Below are 20,117 nucleotides of genomic sequence, written 5' to 3'. Positions count from 1 at the left end.
CTCTTAGGGCAGGAGGATTATTTCAAATGTTTCGAATCAAATCTGACTATAGTTATAGCTTAAGTAACACAAGTTAATGTTATCTGTCTCATAGCTCTAAAATATATTTTAAAACAACATGAAATGACTTTCAAACCTGTTCAAAGAAAAGGCTCACTGCTATTAGTTCAGATTCAGAAAAGGTTTATTGATCTTACAGTTTACAATCACATAGCAATGCCTTTCAACAAAAGTAACAGACACAATATGGCAGATAAATCTCCAAACACATACTGCAGTTCTGACTTATTATTGGCATTCAGATCAGCAAAGCAAAAGCATTCAAAATCAGTTCTGAGCTTATAGTTTCAGTAATTTATGTATTGGTAGTATGCGTTATCTGGGACAGTCCGGCAGTAACTGGTTGTCTTTTGACCACGACATTTAAAACAGTTAATTTGTTCAGCTTCAGGACATTGATAAAGGGGCACTATCTTATCGATCTTTTGGAATTCATTAGGTAGATCCTTTGTTACATCCTTACCCCAGATGCTTTGAAAGGCAAAAACATTTATTCCATCTTTTAGCTTATTTTTCCAGTTTGAAAGGCCGTCCAAAATATTCTTCTCACCACTAATGCATTCTTTCACACATGGTGAGTTGTAAGTATAGAAAACCACACAGCTATTTTTATCTACATTTTTTAAAAGTTTGTCCATAGGAGAATTACCCACAGGATACAGCAGACGATACTCAGAATGGTCTTTGGGATCTTCTGATTTTGGCCTTGCAGCAATTACATTCTTTGGGCTTGTACAGAGTTCACATGTTTGGCCGTTCTTAATTGTTTCTTTTACTATTTTAGCATCCGCTAGGCTGAACACAGACGTTATAGAAAACTTTTCATCTGTGCACTGGTTCTTTGTGAGACGGATCGCTATTGCATACTGAGCACCAGGCTTTGGTTGAACACTGGAAGACATGATATGAAACATGATTACCAACATTTTCAAGAGATAATGTTTCTCATTGTTACGAAAACTTGTAAAAAAAAAAACTTTCTATTGCCTTTATACATTCTACATACTGTAACTGAACCATTTTTATTTTTTTACTGTTTCTAAAATGATGCTTAAACCTTTACTAAACTACACAATGGTGACATACTTGTCATCGAAATACTTCATCATTTTAGCAAGGGCGATTTTGTTCACATCCACTTGAACACTCAGCTGAAGCAGGCAGATGAGGATGAGTCCTTTCACTGCCACCATTGAAACCTAAAGTTAAATAAAAAAGTAAATGATGAAAAAACAGCTGTACTGCATGATAAAAAAAACATTTTGCACTACTTAAATTATTTTATTCCTGCACCCAGATTTTACATTTGGCATCCAGTGGACAAATCAAAATTGTTTATCATATACCAAAATGTCATGCTGTTTACAGCCAGTAATTCCCTGCATAGTTTTGTTCATTGGCCTTAAAGATAAAAGCATATTTACTTAACATTTTTGTCCAAAACAACTTACTAATGAGGTAACAATAGAATCAATTAGAGCAACACAAGAACAGCAATAGTAAAGTTTTGGGGTTTTAGCCGATTCTTAAAGACAGCTCCACTCAAAAATATTAAATGTTGGGTTAAATATTATGTCAACAGGTTCCACACAATTTGTTTAAGTTATCTCAACAAAAAATAATTTAGTTCATTTTACAAAAAAAAAAAAAGTTTAAGTAAACTTAACAAATCTTAGTAGAGGTAACAAAAAAAATTGAGTTAATTGTACATTAAAAATTTAATTAATGATGACAAATAAATTGAATAATGCCATTTTATAAACTCCAACCCTTTTAATTAATTTAAGTCTATAACACCGAATCAATCAATCAAAGTGCAGCTGCTCAATACAACTAATCATATAGACCTGTTTAATTACAGTTTATCAAACATTTCACAAACATATTTGAAATGCAATGTTAAATTCCAAACCAAACCGCTTCACTGAAAAAAATGATTCATTCAATTTACCCAATTTTTTAAGGTAAGTGGTTGCAATCAATTTATTTAAGCTACATTTAAACAAAAGTTTTTTTATTTTATTTTACTTTACTAATCTTTTTTGTTTATATGTAGCTTAAAAAAATTGATTGCAACCACTTACCTTAAAAAAATTGAGTAAATTGAATGATTTAAAATATATCAGAACAAGTTCATTGACTCGTATTTGGCCACGTATTACTCACGTACCTATCTACTGTAATGGGGCTATACTTCTGCAAGAGGGTGCCAGAACAACAATTACCCATAATAATATACTGCAAAATCCTCAGCCAATGAGATGCAAGTCTGTATTGGTTTTATTAATCTGTTACTTTTATGCAACAATGTTATGTTGGCTGAACAAATAAGCTGACAAAACACATTTTTTGTTGAATAAACTAGATTAAATTAAGTTCACATTGTTAAATAGATTTTTTAAGTTATCACAACATGAGAGATTTAAGTAAAATTGGCAAACGTGAAATTTAATTTTTTTTGAGTGTCAGCATATGTCGTGAATAGCAGATCATTAGATGTGGAACAGAACAAAATAAGGTACGCAGTAGTGATTTTTCCCTCTTTGGGAAGCCGTCGGCCGCTATAGGAAGCCAGTGTAACTTGACAAAGAGAGGAGTGACGCGTGTCCCTTTGGCTCATTGAAGACCTCTTTTGGTGCTCTATCATCTGTAGGAGTTTGGTTGTGCAGACTGGGAGTCCAGCCAGTAATGCAAAAAAGTCTGGATAGAACAAGAACCTGGACTAGGACTTGTGTAGCATGCTCATATAGGAAAGGTCTAATTTTCCTAATGTAACTAAGCTGATCATCAAACACACTCCCAGGTTTCTGGCTGTACATATACTGTAACAAAACAATTTTGACTGGTTTCTATACAAAGTCACAAATTTATTATAGTTCATGGTAGCTTTGCAAGATTATGTAAGTAAACATCTATGACCAGGAAATGAAATGAAGACAAACATGCCCCCAAAATTCAAAATGTTTTTTTTTACATTTTATATAATTTTATTTTACAGAAAAAAAAGCAGATGTGTACTGTTAAAAAAAAACTAACAATCATAATGGTAATATTAATCACACAGAGTTCCTAGTGGAGCTCAGAACCTAAAATAAAGTTTACTCATTATATCTCATTAAAGAGAGATCTTACCATTGTGTTTGTTTTTAAAGATGTTTACAGCTGCAGCAGTTTGTTCTCTTGAGTATGATGATGATGATGATGATGATGATGATAGAGAGGAAATAAAGCTTAGGCTATATATAGAGTCTTAACTACAAGGAATTAAATTATGATTGGTGCAGTGATGTGTCATGTGGTTAAAGATTTGCTTATAGTGTTTAACCAAGGTGAGCAGATTTCTTGCTTTATTTTGCATTGTAATAAAGGAAATCATGAATGACTTCATCAATCTTTTATTACATTTTATTACTTACAGAAACACACACCAAAAACTCAGTTTTGACATGCAACTATATTAGAGTCAGTATATGATATTTTAGAGTTTACCAAAGTATAACAGATATCACCTCAAAATTGACTTACATAAAACAAAATATTAAAAATATGTTAAAAAAACGTCATTACTGGCTGTTTCTGTCACCTTTTTGTTCATTTATGTAAATAAATTTGTTTCTCTTCAGGTTTATACATCCAACACTAGTTGTAACCAATTATTTAGGTTTGGAAACAATATAATATCACAAATACTATTTATCTAAAACAGTTGAAATGTTGCTTTATACATAAAAGTCTATAATTGGATATATACTTTTTAGGAAGAAGCCTTTTCACAAAAGGTTAATCATATTTTGGGTTTCTGGCATCATAACATTTGACAACCCTTGTGGCAAAGCATACATGTATACTCTTCAAAAACTGCACTTTAATTCTTTTGAGAAATGAAAAGATGTAGAATGATGGATATAAAATGTAATGCATGCATGTTAATTGCTTATTTTGCTCTAGAATATCATCTACAAGTCTGGATACAGTATATATAGAAACAAACCACACGAGTTTGTAATGCAGTGTGGAAATGTTCATTAGAATGATGGTCTTGGGAAACATCCTAATCGTTAAACTGTTTAACAACCGAAGTTAGGAAACGCACCCCACTGAGCTGTTGAAAAGTTGCTTAACCTCATAACTTAACTGAATACTGTAACAGTGCCTTTAAAAACGTATGTAAAAAAGTTTATAAATGCATATTAATATATATCAAATATGTTTAAATTAACATAGCTGCTTACAGTTAAGTGAGATTTGTGATTAAAGTAGTTTTTGATTTCTGGGAACATAAACGTCTTAAGTTATTTTTACCAAACATGCCATTTTGAGTAATATTTAATTTGACCAACGTAGTATATTAAATAATGCTATGGGAATATGACACCGCAATTGAAAACGCTTCTGTTTTTCATTAATTTTGATAATTTCATTACAAATTCACGTGTTTTAGAAATGTCCGGCCAGTAACGCATTGCAATTGTCCAGTCTGGACAGGACAAGAGCCTGGACTAGGACTTGTGCAGCATGCTCATTTAGGAAAGGTCTAATTTTCCTGATGTTATAGAGGATGAATCTACAAAAGTGGCCAGTGCCGGCAACATGCTCCGAAAAGCTTAGCTGACCATCTATGACCACTCCCAGGTTTATGGCTGTCCTGGAAGGCGTAATGGTCGAAGAACCTAGCTGAATGGAAAGGTTGTGCTGAATCTTAGAATCAAAAGATATAACAAGTAGTTCCATCTTCGCAAGGTTCGGCTGGAGATGGTGATCCTTTATCCAGAGTGAGATGTCACTCAGGCATGCTGAGATGCGGGCAGAAACCCTGGGATCTTCAGGGTGGAGTTGTGTGTCATCCACATAGCAGTGGTAGGAAAGGCCATGTTTCCGAATGACAGAACCCAGGGATGTCATGTACTGTATATCGAAAAGAGAAGTGGTCCAAGCACTGAGCCTTGAGGTACCCCGGTATTGAGACATTGGGGTATGGAGATGTCACCTCTCCAGGAAACCCTGAATGACCTACATGAGAGTAAGACTTGAACCATAGTAGCGCCCTGATATACCATGATATACATGAACAGTGTAAATACATTGTCACTTACCAGCTTTTGAAAAAATTCCAAATGGTTTATAGCTACGTGTCAACAATGTGATTTTGACTGCTTTAGACAGTTTTCTTAAACAGCTTTTACATAAGCAAAAATGACAGTCAAGCACTGTTGAAGAAGCATATTAAAAAACAGTTAGATGATTTCAGTTATACAAATTTAAATGATATATATAAAATATCATTAGTTGTCTCTACTATGTCTCAATACTCTAAATCTTTCTTTAACTATGGTCGCTGGATTTTGTAAATGTTTTGTATTAATCTAGATTTGTTTTGTAGATGTCAAACTTAGATGGAAAAATTTTTTTAATTTGTACTATTTTTACATTTTATCATGGGGTATACAGTAGGCCGATGGAGGAAGGGGGGGTGTCATGTGGAATTCAATCAATAGAACATTGATATAACAATGAGAGGAACATAACATCAAAAAATTAGAAAAGTAAGCTAAAGAAGGGCCTGCTTTAAAGAAATTGATTCTTAACAGATGCCTTCTCACAATGTGTCCTTTCACCAAACAAAAAGCCCGCAAATTCCTCTTTATTTACAAACACAAAACAGAGACACACAAGCCCACTGAGGCTGTTTCTGCCTGCATGGATAAAAACAGATTTTAATTTAATCAGTTGTGTAGGTAAATGTTCACTAGATGGCGAAATAAGATCAGTTCAGTAACACATGAGATGCAGCAATGAGCACATTATCACAATATACACTGTGTGCTGCAGAAATAAAGTCTCTGTCTATCCAGACTCACAAGTGAAAACAACACAGATTCTGTTTCAAGATTACAGATTTCAGCATGTTTTAAAAGTGTTTTTTTCACAGACTTGTGAGCTGTAATCTTACAGGAGAGAGCTGTCGATCTCTGTCTGAGGCGTTGAGCAGAAACTTCTCTCTTGTGGATTTGGACTTGAGTAAAATTGACTAACTGGATTCAGGGTAGTTAAGGGAAGTTTCTCTGTGCTGGACTGATGAGTCCTCTCTGTAAACTAAAAACTCTGAGGCACTTATTTTGTTTTCTATATAATTAATACATAAGATTTCGTTATCAATGCTAGATTACCAGTTAACCCTTACTAGTTTATTTCATGAGTGCACTAAGTGTGAGGTGTCTGAACTGGTAAAAAATCTAATTGTGTAGGGTCTTTATACACTCACCCAAAGGATTATTAGGAACACCTGTTCAATTTCTCATTAATGCAATTATCTAATCAATTGGGCATCGTTTAAATGCCACAGCCTACCTGAGCATTGTTTTTGACAATGTCCATCCCTTTATGACCACCATGTACCCATCCTCTGATGGCTACTTCCAGCAGGATAATGTAGGATTAGTATGGTGTTTCTAATAGGTGAGTGTAGTGATGGGCAGTCCAGCTCTTTCCATAGACTCGGCTCTTTCGGCTCAAGCTCCGGCTCTACATTTTAGTGATGGCAGTCCGGCTCTTTTCTGAGATTCGGCTCTTCTGGCTCGGCTCCCTGCGAAGGACCCATCACTAGGTGAGTGTACACCACTGATAATATAGTTATGTGCAGTAGCGGCCGGTGACTTCTTCTTTCTAGGGTGCACGATGCAGAGTTCTTCACAATATGTATGTAGCCGTCATGTGTGTGTGGTTCGTAATTTCAAAATATGTGTTCTGCGCGTTGAGTGATCGGATGTGCATCACGTGTCTTGTCAAAATAAGTGCCTGCTGCAGACGTGTCTAAAGGGTTTAGGATAAAAGAGACGCTTGCGTTTGCCAGATACTCACATAATCTTTCCAACATACACAATACACAATATGTGTAACCAATCTATTCAGATTTCTGTATTGCCATTACTGTTTTATATTCTTAAATGATATGTAATATTATTATTCAGAAGATATTCAGTGATAAAGAATCATGAAGACTAATCATACAACAACACTTACAAATAAGTATCACAATGTTATTGTGTAAAATACTTTTGTGTAAAAGCACATGGTGGTAACTGTGTGAACGTCACAATCGCATGGCAAAATTTTTTTAACTTAATCATATTTTGATACAATAATTGGGTTTAAAAATGCAATTTCACTAACAGGACAGTCAATGACGCATGTAACCATTACAAATACTTGTTTGTCCCCTGTGCTATCCGGCTGAAACAATGTTTAAAGTTTACTGTTTTTACTGTGTAATGTTATACCTATTTTTATGTATGTTTTACTGTGATGTATGAGCTTGTTGTGTGTTTTTCCTGTATTTTTTGACAACCGCTGTACCAAAAATTGCTCGTACGGGATTTAAATAAAGCTTTACCTTGACCTTGATCAGAGAAAAGAGAAATATTTATGGCTTGTTAATCAGAAACTTCCAATACTGCCCTCTACTACTGATCAATTACACTTGCAGCGATTTATTGACACAAATCTTCTTGAATAATCAAAAATATATGCTTATTGGTTTATTTTAATAAATTAATGCATATTTATTTGGCTGTTTGGCAAAACTACATGCAAAGAATGAACTCAAAGTCTGTAAACATAGGAACAGAAATAAGATGAAATAAATGAATTAATTCAGCAAATGAATTTAATAAGCTCATTGTAACTTATAGTGTCATGTCATGTCCAAATCATTATTATGGTTTCTAGGACCTGCAGTTCCTGGAAGAAATTATGTTTACTATTATTACATTAAAAATTTTAATAAAGTTAGCAGAAAACGATGAAAGGTAAGATATGTTGGGTCACTTTATTTTTTGTAGTGGGTGAATCTGTGCTGTTGTCCCGTTAATATTTTCAACTTCTGGCAGTCGCGCTTCCGAAGCGCCACCTCGTGGCTGTTACCAGAAAAGCATCAGAGTTTCACCTCTTGGCTTCTATACACTTTGGCCTTAAAGTAGGCCTAAGCAACAACAAGTTGCCCATCCATAATAAAATCAACATTAAAACAAAGTTATTGTTACTGCAACATTGCAATAGGCTACTACTGCATATCTATTGAACTACTTTTAGAAATAAAGCACGCTGGTACTTTGTAATCTTAAACTTGTTAGGCGCACAAAGAGAAATGCAAAGAAGCATAAGAATGACTAAAAACAAAGACAGATTAACTTTTTATCAGACTAAAATTGATAAACTGGCTCATTAGCCATAAGAGACTAACTTTTGACATGTTTCTGGAAATGCCACTGAAATACAATTCTTTTTACTTTTTAAAGCGGAACTGAGATTGTAAAAAGTGTTCCTGTCTATCGTTGTATAAGTGAGAAAGAGAGTGCTCTGCAAAAAAATGAATGTCTTACTTTTAATATTTTTGTCTTGGTTTTTTGGGCTTCAAAGTCAAAAGTTGTTTCCTAGGCCTTGTGTAGAGTGCGGATGAACGATGGCGCGCAAACGTCGAGGTGCATGTGCTTTTTACCCGGACGTTTTGCCAAATATGTTAGGATATTGACCAGGTTTTCGACCCTTTACTTTTATTTAGAAATGACAGTGAAGAGACACTGGAGTTTTATTTATTTATTTATTTTTTTAAATGGAAATTTTGCATGTAGACCTACTGAGGGTTTTGCTGCTAAAACAGACAAATTTGTTAAATACCAATAAAATGACTAAACTGAGGGCATTTGAAATCACTGACTAATAACCTTTTCATTGCCATTAAAGTGAAATTACTAGACGTAAACATATAGCTTGATAAAAAAAATGCTCATTTACAGGAAAACATGTCAGATGCATTTAGAGGGTTTTGCTTCTGAACTGTGTACTCCGGTGAATAAAAAAGCCACACTTATATTTGTCAAAGCCTAACCTCACATTGTGTCATTTAATCACATGACTTTTGTGGCGTGCTGTTTGGATAAATAGAGCAGAATTCTTCGTCACAGAGATTCATCTCGACTCATTTCTGAAGACCGTAAGGTTCTTTTTCTCTCAGACAATATGGTAAGTTACATTATTTCATGGTTTCTTGTACTATTTCTTATTAAGCTGAGTACAGCAGTAGCATTCTTGTTTTTTGTTGAATCACATTAGTCCTGGGTCTGACATATACATCATCACATTGCTCTGTTACTCAGGTTTATGTTTGTATTTTGTGATTTTAACAGTTTGCTGTATCTGTGAGTGGTGTTGTTTTGGTCTTTCTGCTTCATCACACAACATTGGACACTGTGAATGGACAGAACATCGACAGTAATACTCTTGCCCGCATTTTTACCTTCTTTGAGCAGAAGTAAGTTTTTATGTTTGATATTACTACAGCATACATTAGCAATAGAAAGTAAAATATTGGTCATATAAACTGTCAATCATCTTCTGTTCTTGCTCTAAAATATAAATGTGTTCCAGCTATAAGATAGTTGAAAATGAAGCTGAACGTCAGTATGCTTTAGCCATCAATGTACTAAAGGAGCAGTGTCAAGATGGATTCATAAAGGACAAATTCCTAACACATGAGAACCCAGAAAAAGTGAAAAGTGACATGAGTAATGAAGAAGACCCAGTTTATGAAGGTACAGACCTCATAGGAGCAGGAACTAAGGTTAAGGGTCGCTACAAAATACACTCTGAAAGTCTGCTCCTTAACCTTAAGAAAAAAGAAAGAACCACGACACCCATGCAAGACCTCCTGAATAGAAGAAACGTTGACAGCTGCACTGTTTTCTACACCCTTAACTCTCCATGTGCTAACACCTGCCTTGATAAGAACAGCAAATATAACATCCTTCACGGCCTTGAAACTTGGAGTGCACATCCTAGCATCAAAGCGCTTGTCTTTAAACAAATCTGGAAATTTGATAAAGAAAGGAAAGAAGTTTTTGAAGCAGCACTGAGGGAGATTGTAAACAGGAATGTTCCTGTCTATCGTTGTATCAATGAGACGAATGTGAATGTGTGTTACGCATGTGGAGGAATAGATGATGCTCCCATTGATGAGCACTGTCTTCATAACTAAAAGTGAATTTTGCCAAATATATCAGCTTGGACCGCTAAACCAGTCATGAGTTTCGATTTGACCCTTTGTTTTTTTCTGAATAAAAGGCTTTTGTATATATGTAAAAGTATGGTTTGTTATGATAGGACAGTACCCAGATAGCATGCAAACCATTGAAACAATGTTAAAAACAGTTGATTTGTCAATGTTAACTGCATTGAATCAATATCAGGTTTGCACCCTCCATAAATATTGAAAAAAGATTGAAATTTCAACAAATCACCATTATTGTGATCAGTGTTTGCTTAAGTTGGGCCATTGACTCTTGAAATTAACTATGTTAATTTTTTCTCTTCTTGTTTTAGTGTTTGTATGTGTTTATGTAGAACCAAATGTGCATTGGTAAAGAAAGATGTGTTTCAAAGTTAAGTTGTAACTGATTGCTTTTTGTGAAGATGTCAAGATTATATAAAATTAAGCTGCTTTACATGATTATGTTGATCCATTTTTGACATTTGTAATTGTTTTGGTTTGTAAATACACTGTGACGAGACAAACAGAAAAATTGCTGACACATTCAGACATCATTACTCATCCTACAAATCTCAACAATGGTGACAATCATCAAACACATTTATATAAAACGATCAACTGCAATGCATGCTGGGAGCTATAAATTAGTTTAGTACTACGATGATACCCAGAATGCATTGCAGCATGAAGCTTTCTTTTGTTGATCGTCACCATTGATGAGATTCATAGACCGATTCATGATGTCAGAGATAGATTCAGTAGTTTAACTTTTTAAATGTGTTTTTGTAATCCTCATAATAACAGACCTGACACTGTTTCCAACTAGTACTGTAAAATCAATTTTTTGCATAACTTTAACAGTATTGCATTCATATAATTTAAGTATATCTACAAGAATTAAACTACTTGATAACATTGGATCTTTGTTTTCTTTGCAATAGCAGATGTATTTTAAAACACTGCTTCAGCAGCCAAAGAAAACTTACCATTAAAACACAAGAGTCAAGGGCCCAACTAAAGCAAACACAGATCACGATAATGGTGATTTGTTGAAATTTCAATATTTTTTCAATATTAATGGAGGGTGCAAACGTGATATTGATTCAATGGTATTAACATTGACAAATCAACGGTTGTTAACATTGTTTCAATGGTTGCATGCTATCTGTCATGACTGCTGGGTGATCGATGGCTGTGTGATCTGTGTGTGTGTGTTGTTTACCTGTGGTGCCGGTTCCTCGTGTGTTCACTAACTCCGCCCCCTTGTTTCAGTGATTGTTCACCGGTGGTGTCTCGTTTACCTTTCCCTTTATATTGCACGTAGTCCTGTCCTTCGTTGCGCGCTCATTGTTTTATCACAGTCCTGCTGCCCTGCCTTGTCTTGTCAGTCGCTCTCTGTCTTCTCCTCTGTTACCCCAGGTTTGGTTTCGGCGTTCGGAGACACGTCTTCACCCGGACCGCTCGCTTGTGGAGCTCTGGATTATACTGACTTTGTTTGTCTCTCGACACAGCTGGTTCGCTTCGTTTCTAGGCGGTATACCAGCTGTCGCTCTCTCTCCGGTTTGCATCACCACCCGTGAGTGGAGTACACCCATTTTTACCTTGTGGATTATATTGACTCTAACGACTGTTGTTTCTCGGAACCGCTGGTTCGCTTCGTTTTTAGGCGGTGACCAGTGGTTTCCGGGTGGTCCTTCTACATCTGGATTACACAGTGGATCTACCAGTGACTTTGCTCTCCTGTTTTCTAATTTTTCTAAATAAACTATTTAACTTGCACTTGACTCTGAGTCCGTTTCCTGACAGATGAGCGCGCCAAAAATGGAGTCAGCAAGTTTAGAGAGTCTGGAGGTGCAGACCGCCCTTCACCAGCAGGGGGCGGCCATCGACCAACATTCGTCGTTATTGTCTGCTGCTGCCAGAGATTTCAGCATCCTGTCTGAGCAACTGAAAGAGCTCAGCAATCGCTTGGACCAAGTGACTCCTCGCCATGAAGCCTCAACCTCATCCGGAGGAGCCGCTTCATTTGAACGGGAGCCACACACGGCTACACCCCCCACCTACAATGGCGATCCCAACACCTGCAGATCCTTTTTACAGCAGTGCTCTCTCGTCTTCGCACTCCAGCCCCGTCGATTTTCTTCATCCACTTCCAAGGTGGCCTATGTCCTGACATTACTCACTGGAAGGGCGAGAGACTGGGGTATGGCCGCCTGGGGGGCTAAAGCTCCTTTTACTTTTTCATTGGAGGCTCTCGAGGAGGAGATGTTAAAACTGTTTGACCGCTCACTCAAGGGAGACATGGCAGCGGCTGAGTTGGTGAGATTACGGCAACGTAATGACTCTGTGACAGATTTTGCCATACGATTCAAAACGCTCGCTATTTGCTGCAACTGGAATGACGCGGCATTAAGAGCACAGTTCCTCGAGGGTCTCACGCCAGGTATTCAAGACGAGATTGCACTGAGGGAGCCACCCACGTCCCTGGAAGCTGCCATCGATCTGGCTCTGAGGGTCGAGTCTCGCCATCGGCAGAGAGATCTGCGTCGCTCATTTCGCCAGCTGATGTCAGAACCAGGGGAGATCGCTTCAGAGACGCCCTCCGAGGAACCTATGCAGCTGGGCAAGTTCCGAATTTCTGCTGGAGAGAGAAGTCGTCGGCTATCTAATGGCCTCTGTTTGTATTGTGGCGAGCCGGGGCATCTGGCGGCCACCTGTCCGGTAAAAGATCACGCCCGCCGATGAACCTGGGAGTCTCGGTGGGCGCATCGTCATTTAAATCTCCCGTAAGCAGCACCACACTACCTGTCTTGATTAACTCTTTCTCGTCACAGGCGTTGCTGGATTCCGGTGCGGAGGCGTGTCTTTTGGATGCTGGGTTGGCCAAGTCCTGGGGTATCCCATTCATCCCTCTCTCCTCTCCTTTGTCTGCCTGGACATTGAAGGGCCAGCATATGGCTGTGATCACGCACCGCACACCCCCTGTGAGTTTGTTTGTTTCTGGCAATCATCGTGAGGAGATTGAATTTTACATCTTAGAGGATTCACAATCGCCAGTCATTTTAGGTCATGACTGGCTATCCAAACATAATCCTCACGTTGATTGGCAGAACAATGTTGTGTTATCGTGGAAGTCTTCGTGTTATGTTTCTTGTCTTGGTCCTGCTCCCTCTCTTGTCTCTTGTTCTGTCTCGCAGGTCCCGGCTATCGATCTCTCAGGGGTCCCGGCGGAGTACTCGGATCTGTATCAGGTTTTCAGTAAGTCCCGGGCTACTTCTCTGCCTCCTCATCGGTCGTATGATTGCGAGATCAAACTCCTTCCCAACACTTCTCCGCCTAAGGGTCGTATATTTTCCCTAGCTAAACCAGAAAGAGAGGCTATGGATAAATACATTAATGACGCTCTTAAAGCCGGTCTCATTCGCCGCTCCTCGTCTCCAGCTGGTGCTGGATTTTTCTTTGTAAAAAAGAAAGACGGGTCTCTTCGTCCGTGCATTGATTATCGAGGGCTGAATGACATTACTGTTAAGAATAAGTACCCCTTGCCTTTAAAGTCATCAGCATTCGAGTTATTACAGGGAGCGCGCATATTTACCAAGTTAGATCTGCGCAACGCTTATCACTTGGTACGTATTAGAGAGGGCGATGAGTGGAAGACAGCCTTTAATACACCTTCTGGACACTGGGAATATTCCGTTCTGCCGTTCGGTCTTTGTAACGCTCCAGCTGTCTTCCAGACCATGGTCAATGAAGTGCTGGGTGACATGATTAACAGATTTGTCTTTGTGTATCTCGATGACATTCTCATCTTTTCTCCCTCCATGCAGATACACACTCAGCACGTTCGCATGGTTTTACAACGGCTATTAGAGAATCAGCTATTCGTTAAGGCGGAGAAGTGCGAGTTCCACAAGAAGTCGGTTTCGTTTCTGGGTTTTGTCATTGCCGAGGGAGAAATTCGTCCCGATCCCGCTAAGGTTAAGACGGTTGCCGATTGGCCAGTACCCGACACTCGGAAGGAGCTTCAGCGATTTCTGGGGTTCGCCAATTTTTATCGGCGTTTCATCAGAAATTTTGGTCAGATCGCTAAGCCTCTCACCGCTCTCACTTCACCTAATGTATGTTTCCGTTGGAGTAGAGAGGCTCAGGAGGCCTTTGATGTGTTAAAATCCCGGTTCATCTCTGCGCCTGTCCTCTCTATTCCCGATCCGGCTAAACAATTTATAGTGGAAGTGGATGCATCTGATGTCGGGGTAGGCGCCGTTTTATCACAGCGATCGTCTATTGATGGGAAAGTACATCCGTGTGCTTTTTTCTCTCACCGGTTAAACCCAGCAGAACGTAATTACGACATAGGGAATCGGGAGCTGTTGGCGGTTAGACTTGCTTTGGGTGAATGGCGTCACTGGTTGGAGGGAACCTCGGAGCCCTTTCTGGTCTGGACGGATCATAAGAATCTTGAATATATCCGTTCGGCCAGAAGACTAACATCTAGGCAGGCTCGTTGGGCACTCTTCTTTGATCGTTTCAACTTCACCCTCTCGTACCGGCCTGGCTCGAAAAATACCAAACCTGATGCTCTCTCCCGTCTGTTCGAAAAGTCCGATTCGGAGAGGACGGAGACCATTCTCCCGGAGGGGAGGGTGGTCGGCGCCCTCGTGTGGGGAATCGAACAGCGGGTGAGAGAGGCCGGTCGGGAGGGGGAAGTTCCGGAGGGGTGTCCAGCGGGTCGCCTATGGGTTCCTGAGCGGTTACGTTCCGATGTCATCCGGTGGGGTCACGAGTCCAAATTTGTCGGCCATCCAGGTATTCGGAGAACGTTGGCCGCCGTCCGTCAGCGTTTTTGGTGGCCCTCTATGTCCACTGACGTCAGACAGTTTGTATTAGCCTGTTCGGTTTGTGCTCGTAATAAAGCATCTAATTTACCACCCGCTGGTCTGCTTAAATCTTTGCCCGTGCCCTCCCGCCCCTGGTCTCATATAGCCCTTGATTTTGTCACCGGCTTACCGGCATCTAATGGTAACACTGTTGTTCTAACTGTGGTGGATCGTTTTTCGAGGCGGTTCATTTCATTCCCCTGCCCAAGCTACCTTCTGCTAAAGAGATGGCTCAGGTTTTGATTAATCACGTTTTTCGGTTACATGGTATTCCGACTGACGTAGTATCAGATAGGGGTCCTCAGTTCATCTCTCGTTTTTGGCAGGAGTTTTGTAGACAAATTGGCGCCACGGCCAGCTTGTCTTCTGGTTATCACCCGCAGACCAATGGGCAATGCGAACGGGCTAATCAGGATCTCGGTAGAACGCTCCGCTGTCTGTCGTCTCAATATCCGAATTCCTGGTGCGATCAGCTCCCGTGGGTTGAGTATTCTCATAATTCTCTTCCCGTTACGTCTACCAATTTGTCCCCGTTTGAACTTTCCATCGGTTATCAACCTCCCCTGTTTCCATCACAGGAGCCCGAGGCAGCGGTTCCGTCTGCGTTAGCTTTCGTACGCAGGTGCAGACGCACCTGGAGGAGAGCTAAGACACTGTTATTATCCAATTCCAGACGAACCAAAGCTGCAGCTGATCGTCATCGGCGACCTCCACCCCGTTACGTTTGTGGTCAAAAGGTATGGCTTTCTACCAAGGATCTGTCTCTCCGTGAGCCTTCTCGTAAGCTGGCTCCGAGATTCATTGGGCCATACAGTATTTCTAAGGTCATTAATCCGGTGACGATTAAGCTTAAGTTACCTCTTTCTCTTGGTCGGGTTCACCCTGTTTTTCATGTATCCAAGGTTAAACCTGTGATGTTTGCTCGCTATAACCCCCCTGTCTCTGCCCCCAATCCCCCCGCCCCTCGTCTAGTGGATGGTGCCCCTGTCTACACTGTTAAGAGGTTACTAGATTCCCGCCGCAGGGGCAGAGGATTTCAGTATTTAGTGGATTGGGAAGGATACGGTCCTGATGAGAGGAGCTGGGTTCCGGGTCGGGATTTGCTGGATCCTGGGCTGATCGAGGACCTCCGTCGGCGACAGGGTGAGTCTCCCGGTCCGTCTGGTGCCGGTCGTGGAGGGGGGGCTACTGTCATGACTGCTGGGTGATCGATGGCTGTGTGATCTGTGTGTGTGTGTTGTTTACCTGTGGTGCCGGTTCCTCGTGTGTTCACTAACTCCGCCCCCTTGTTTCAGTGATTGTTCACCGGTGGTGTCTCGTTTACCTTTCCCTTTATATTGCACGTAGTCCTGTCCTTCGTTGCGCGCTCATTGTTTTATCACAGTCCTGCTGCCCTGCCTTGTCTTGTCAGTCGCTCTCTGTCTTCTCCTCTGTTACCCCAGGTTTGGTTTCGGCGTTCGGAGACACGTCTTCACCCGGACCGCTCGCTTGTGGAGCTCTGGATTATACTGACTTTGTTTGTCTCTCGACACAGCTGGTTCGCTTCGTTTCTAGGCGGTATACCAGCTGTCGCTCTCTCTCCGGTTTGCATCACCACCCGTGAGTGGAGTACACCCATTTTTACCTTGTGGATTATATTGACTCTAACGACTGTTGTTTCTCGGAACCGCTGGTTCGCTTCGTTTTTAGGCGGTGACCAGTGGTTTCCGGGTGGTCCTTCTACATCTGGATTACACAGTGGATCTACCAGTGACTTTGCTCTCCTGTTTTCTAATTTTTCTAAATAAACTATTTAACTTGCACTTGACTCTGAGTCCGTTTCCTGACACTATCTGGGTATTACTATTTGAAAATCTGGAATCTGATGGTGCAAGAAATCAAAATATTACTTCATATCCTAATGATTTTTGGCAGAAAAAAAGATAAATTTTGAACCATACAATGTATTTTTGGCTATGGCTACAAATATACCCATGCGACTTGCTTAATTTTTTCTTTAGTCACTTATAGACAAGTTCAATTAATGAAAAAAAAAATGCTTACTTGATGCTTTAATAAATTAATAAAAACAAATGTAAAAAAACTTGTTTTTCTTTCTCCAAAAACCTTGTTTATTTAATTTATTAGAAATTATTTGGTGAGTGTTTTATGCTTTACAGAAGCTGACTCAGACAGACAGTCATGTTTGTCTTCCTAAAGTTAAAGAGAAATTAAAACTGAATCAAGGCAATGTTTTATTTTGTGAACATCTCACATGTTGTGTTATCCATTACCTCAATGGCTTACAATGTAATGTTTGACAGATGGGATAAAGAGTCCAACATTAAGCAATTCCTCAAAGTACTGCACAAATAACAGCCATGTTTAGTTTCTATTAATCTTGAGGATGTTTGTGTTAACTTACACAGAGTTATTATTGATTGTTTGTGGAAGCTTACCAAAGCCGTTTATGCTGAAACTGTCTACATAAAAAGGTAATATCACAGTTATCATCCTTTGAATGGTCTCTTAAAATAATACACATTGCTCATCTATCCCAGCGATAGGTACTGTACATGGGTTAGTGTTGGGACCCATCTAGATCTTATTGTAGGTCTCTTACGGGCCACAACAGCTATACATACACGCTAATATATTAAGTTACCATATCTTACAGTAAACCCTAAATACAACATCACATTTAATCCACTAAAAGGCTAAAGGTATTCAATGAACAGAAACTATGGTAACTTCACACTTCAAGCAACGTTTATTTGAAATCATCTGAACATGACTATTAAAACATTGAACATTTACAACTTTATAAAATACAAGCATCTCAAAAATAAAGTTCACGTTAAGCTCCTGACAAACTTTACATAAATAAAGTCAGGCATAGGATCCAAACACAGAGACAAAGAAAAGCCACAATATGAAAATAAACACGAGAAGCACAAGCACCACATCCAACAACGACTGACAAAAGTCAACCGGAGCATGTTCTCTTGAGAAACCACGCATGTGCATTTTTTTATAACAAGATCATAAGGAGAGCATGATGTGCCCAGAATATTTACAGGATGTGTGTGTGTTCACACAGAAGCCCCGGAAATTTCTGGGACCAAAGTGCTGTTGTGCTGTGTGAATGAGGTTTATGTGATTTCTTGATTGTGAACAGTTGTGGCAGTAATTGGCTTGAGAAACTGAGTTCAGTGATAAACCATAGCTAAGTTATGCTTTAGGGGGGCAAGCACTTTCACAGAGGGCTATATGTGGGTTTGTATTTAGTTTTCCCGTTATAATAAAATCCTTCATTTAAAAACTGCATGCTGTGTTTACTTCTGTTATTTTTTATTAATATTTAAATTTGTTTGGTGATCTGAAACATTCAAGTGTGACAAACATGCAAAAAAAAAAAAAAACAGGAAGGGGGCCAACACATTTTCACACACTGCATGTGGTATGTCTGTGCAGAGCTGTTCACACTTTAAATGCAAAGTTACACAGGATGTCATACATCAACCATGACAAAGAGCAGAGAAAGAAAGTTTTATATGACTATTGGTACTACATCAAAATAAGACAATAGGCTTTATGCCCAGCTGCACTACTTCCTGAAGTTCAGCCAGCTCCTTGTTTCCTGTCTGCCATTATTGGACAAACTGATTAATCCAGCTGTGTCTGATTATTGTTGTTGTGACTACTGAGGTCAGGCACACCTGGATTAATCAGTTTGTCCAATAATGGCAGACAGGAACTAAGGAGCTGGCTGAACTTCAGGAAGTAGTGCAGCTGGGCATAAAGCCTATTATTTCTTAACACCGAACTTGTAATCCAATGGAATCACATTAATTGAAAATAACTGAAAAAGGCAAAGTTACACTTTTACTAGTGGTGTCACAACCATATGTCATTATTTAAAACATTAAGTTGTTGGGGCTGTAGTGTAGTAGACAAGTGTGCACTCAAGACACTTAAAGGGACACTCAACTTTTATTAACATATGCTCATTTTCCAGCACCCCTAGAGTTAAACATTTGATTTTTACCGTTTTGGAGTCCATTCACACACCACCCTCACCTCATGCTTTCCTGGCATTGCTTTAATTTCCTATAAAGTCCTTCATATTAAAATTCCCAAAAGTTATGCCATATTTTAATGTATGTTTGCTCAAGAAAATAAGAACTGATGGGGCATGATTGTTAATAAGAGGCTATAGAGCTTTACCTATATTAAAGCTATTTTGTTTTGTTTTAAATAGTGTTTTGTATAAAGTCAAAGAAAGCTCATTACCTTGGTTACACATTATGGGGCGGTTTCCCGGACAGGGATTAGCTTAAGCCAGGACTAGGCCTTAGTTTAATTAGAAAATAGTTTTAATAAACATGCCTCACTAGAAACGTTACTTGTGTGCATATTGAGGCAAAACAAAGGTCACTGATGTATTTTAAGATATGTTGTTTTCAGTTTGGACAGCTCTTACATTTATTTTAGTCTAGGACTAGTCTAATCTCTGTCCGGGAAACTGCCCTATAAGCCAGGGGTTCTCAACATTTTCCACATTAAGGTCCTTGTATTGTCCAACAATATTTGGAGGCCCACCACCTATAATTTCTAGCAAATAAAATATACTACAGCTTGGCAACTACAGATGTATATTTGTTATCAAATAATATATTGGGTTTTTTTTTTACTTGTTTTAGCTATTTTATATTTAGTTTGTTTTGTCTTAGTATTATTTTTAATGATTGTATCCCCCATTTTCACAGGCAAGGCTTAAGGCTAGTCCTAGACTAAAGCACGTGTTTGAGGTGTCTCAACTGAAAATAACTTGCACTGACAGATTTATAAATATGCCAGGGCCATTGGTTTCTCCTAATATACACTGCAGTAACTTTTTTTTCCAATGGATGTTTATAAAAAAAGCCTTACACATTTTAATTTTACTAAGGCCTAGTCCTGGCTTTAGCTTAGCCTCTGAAGAGTTTGCTGAGGCCTCCTAGTTGTCCCCGACCCCCTGGTTGAGAAACAATGCGTTAGGCAAATCTTTAAACAGAAACCCACATGACACATCACTGCACCAATCATAAGTTAATTCCTTGTTGTTTAGTCTCTATATATAGCCTAAATTTTATTTCCTCTTTATCATCTTCATCACA

At 39.1% G+C, this 20,117-nt stretch overlaps 2 protein-coding genes across 2 annotated transcripts; one reads left to right on the top strand and one right to left on the bottom strand.

The window, feature by feature from the left end:
• Window positions 1–214: 214 nt before the first annotated feature.
• LOC135771843 (uncharacterized) lies at window positions 215–1,253 on the bottom strand. Its single transcript, XM_065282219.2, has 2 exons — window positions 1,147–1,253; window positions 215–951 (listed from the first exon to the last, which is right to left on the bottom strand). The coding sequence occupies exons 1-2, from the start codon at window positions 1,251–1,253 to the stop codon at window positions 348–350; spliced, it is 711 nt and encodes a 236-aa protein (XP_065138291.1). The 3' UTR covers window positions 215–347.
• A 7,718-nt stretch (window positions 1,254–8,971) lies between these two features.
• Window positions 8,972–10,653, top strand: LOC135771837 (uncharacterized). Its single transcript, XM_065282213.1, has 3 exons — window positions 8,972–9,078; window positions 9,243–9,367; window positions 9,484–10,653. The coding sequence occupies exons 1-3, from the start codon at window positions 9,076–9,078 to the stop codon at window positions 10,088–10,090; spliced, it is 735 nt and encodes a 244-aa protein (XP_065138285.1). The 5' UTR covers window positions 8,972–9,075; the 3' UTR covers window positions 10,091–10,653.
• The last annotated feature ends 9,464 nt before the right edge of the window (window positions 10,654–20,117 follow it).

Source organism: Paramisgurnus dabryanus, chromosome 8, assembly GCF_030506205.2.
Source record: "Paramisgurnus dabryanus chromosome 8, PD_genome_1.1, whole genome shotgun sequence".
Classification (NCBI taxonomy): domain Eukaryota; kingdom Metazoa; phylum Chordata; class Actinopteri; order Cypriniformes; family Cobitidae; genus Paramisgurnus; species Paramisgurnus dabryanus.
The sequence above is the reverse complement of the archived record's forward strand: the minus strand, read 5'-3'. Positions and strand labels throughout refer to the sequence as shown.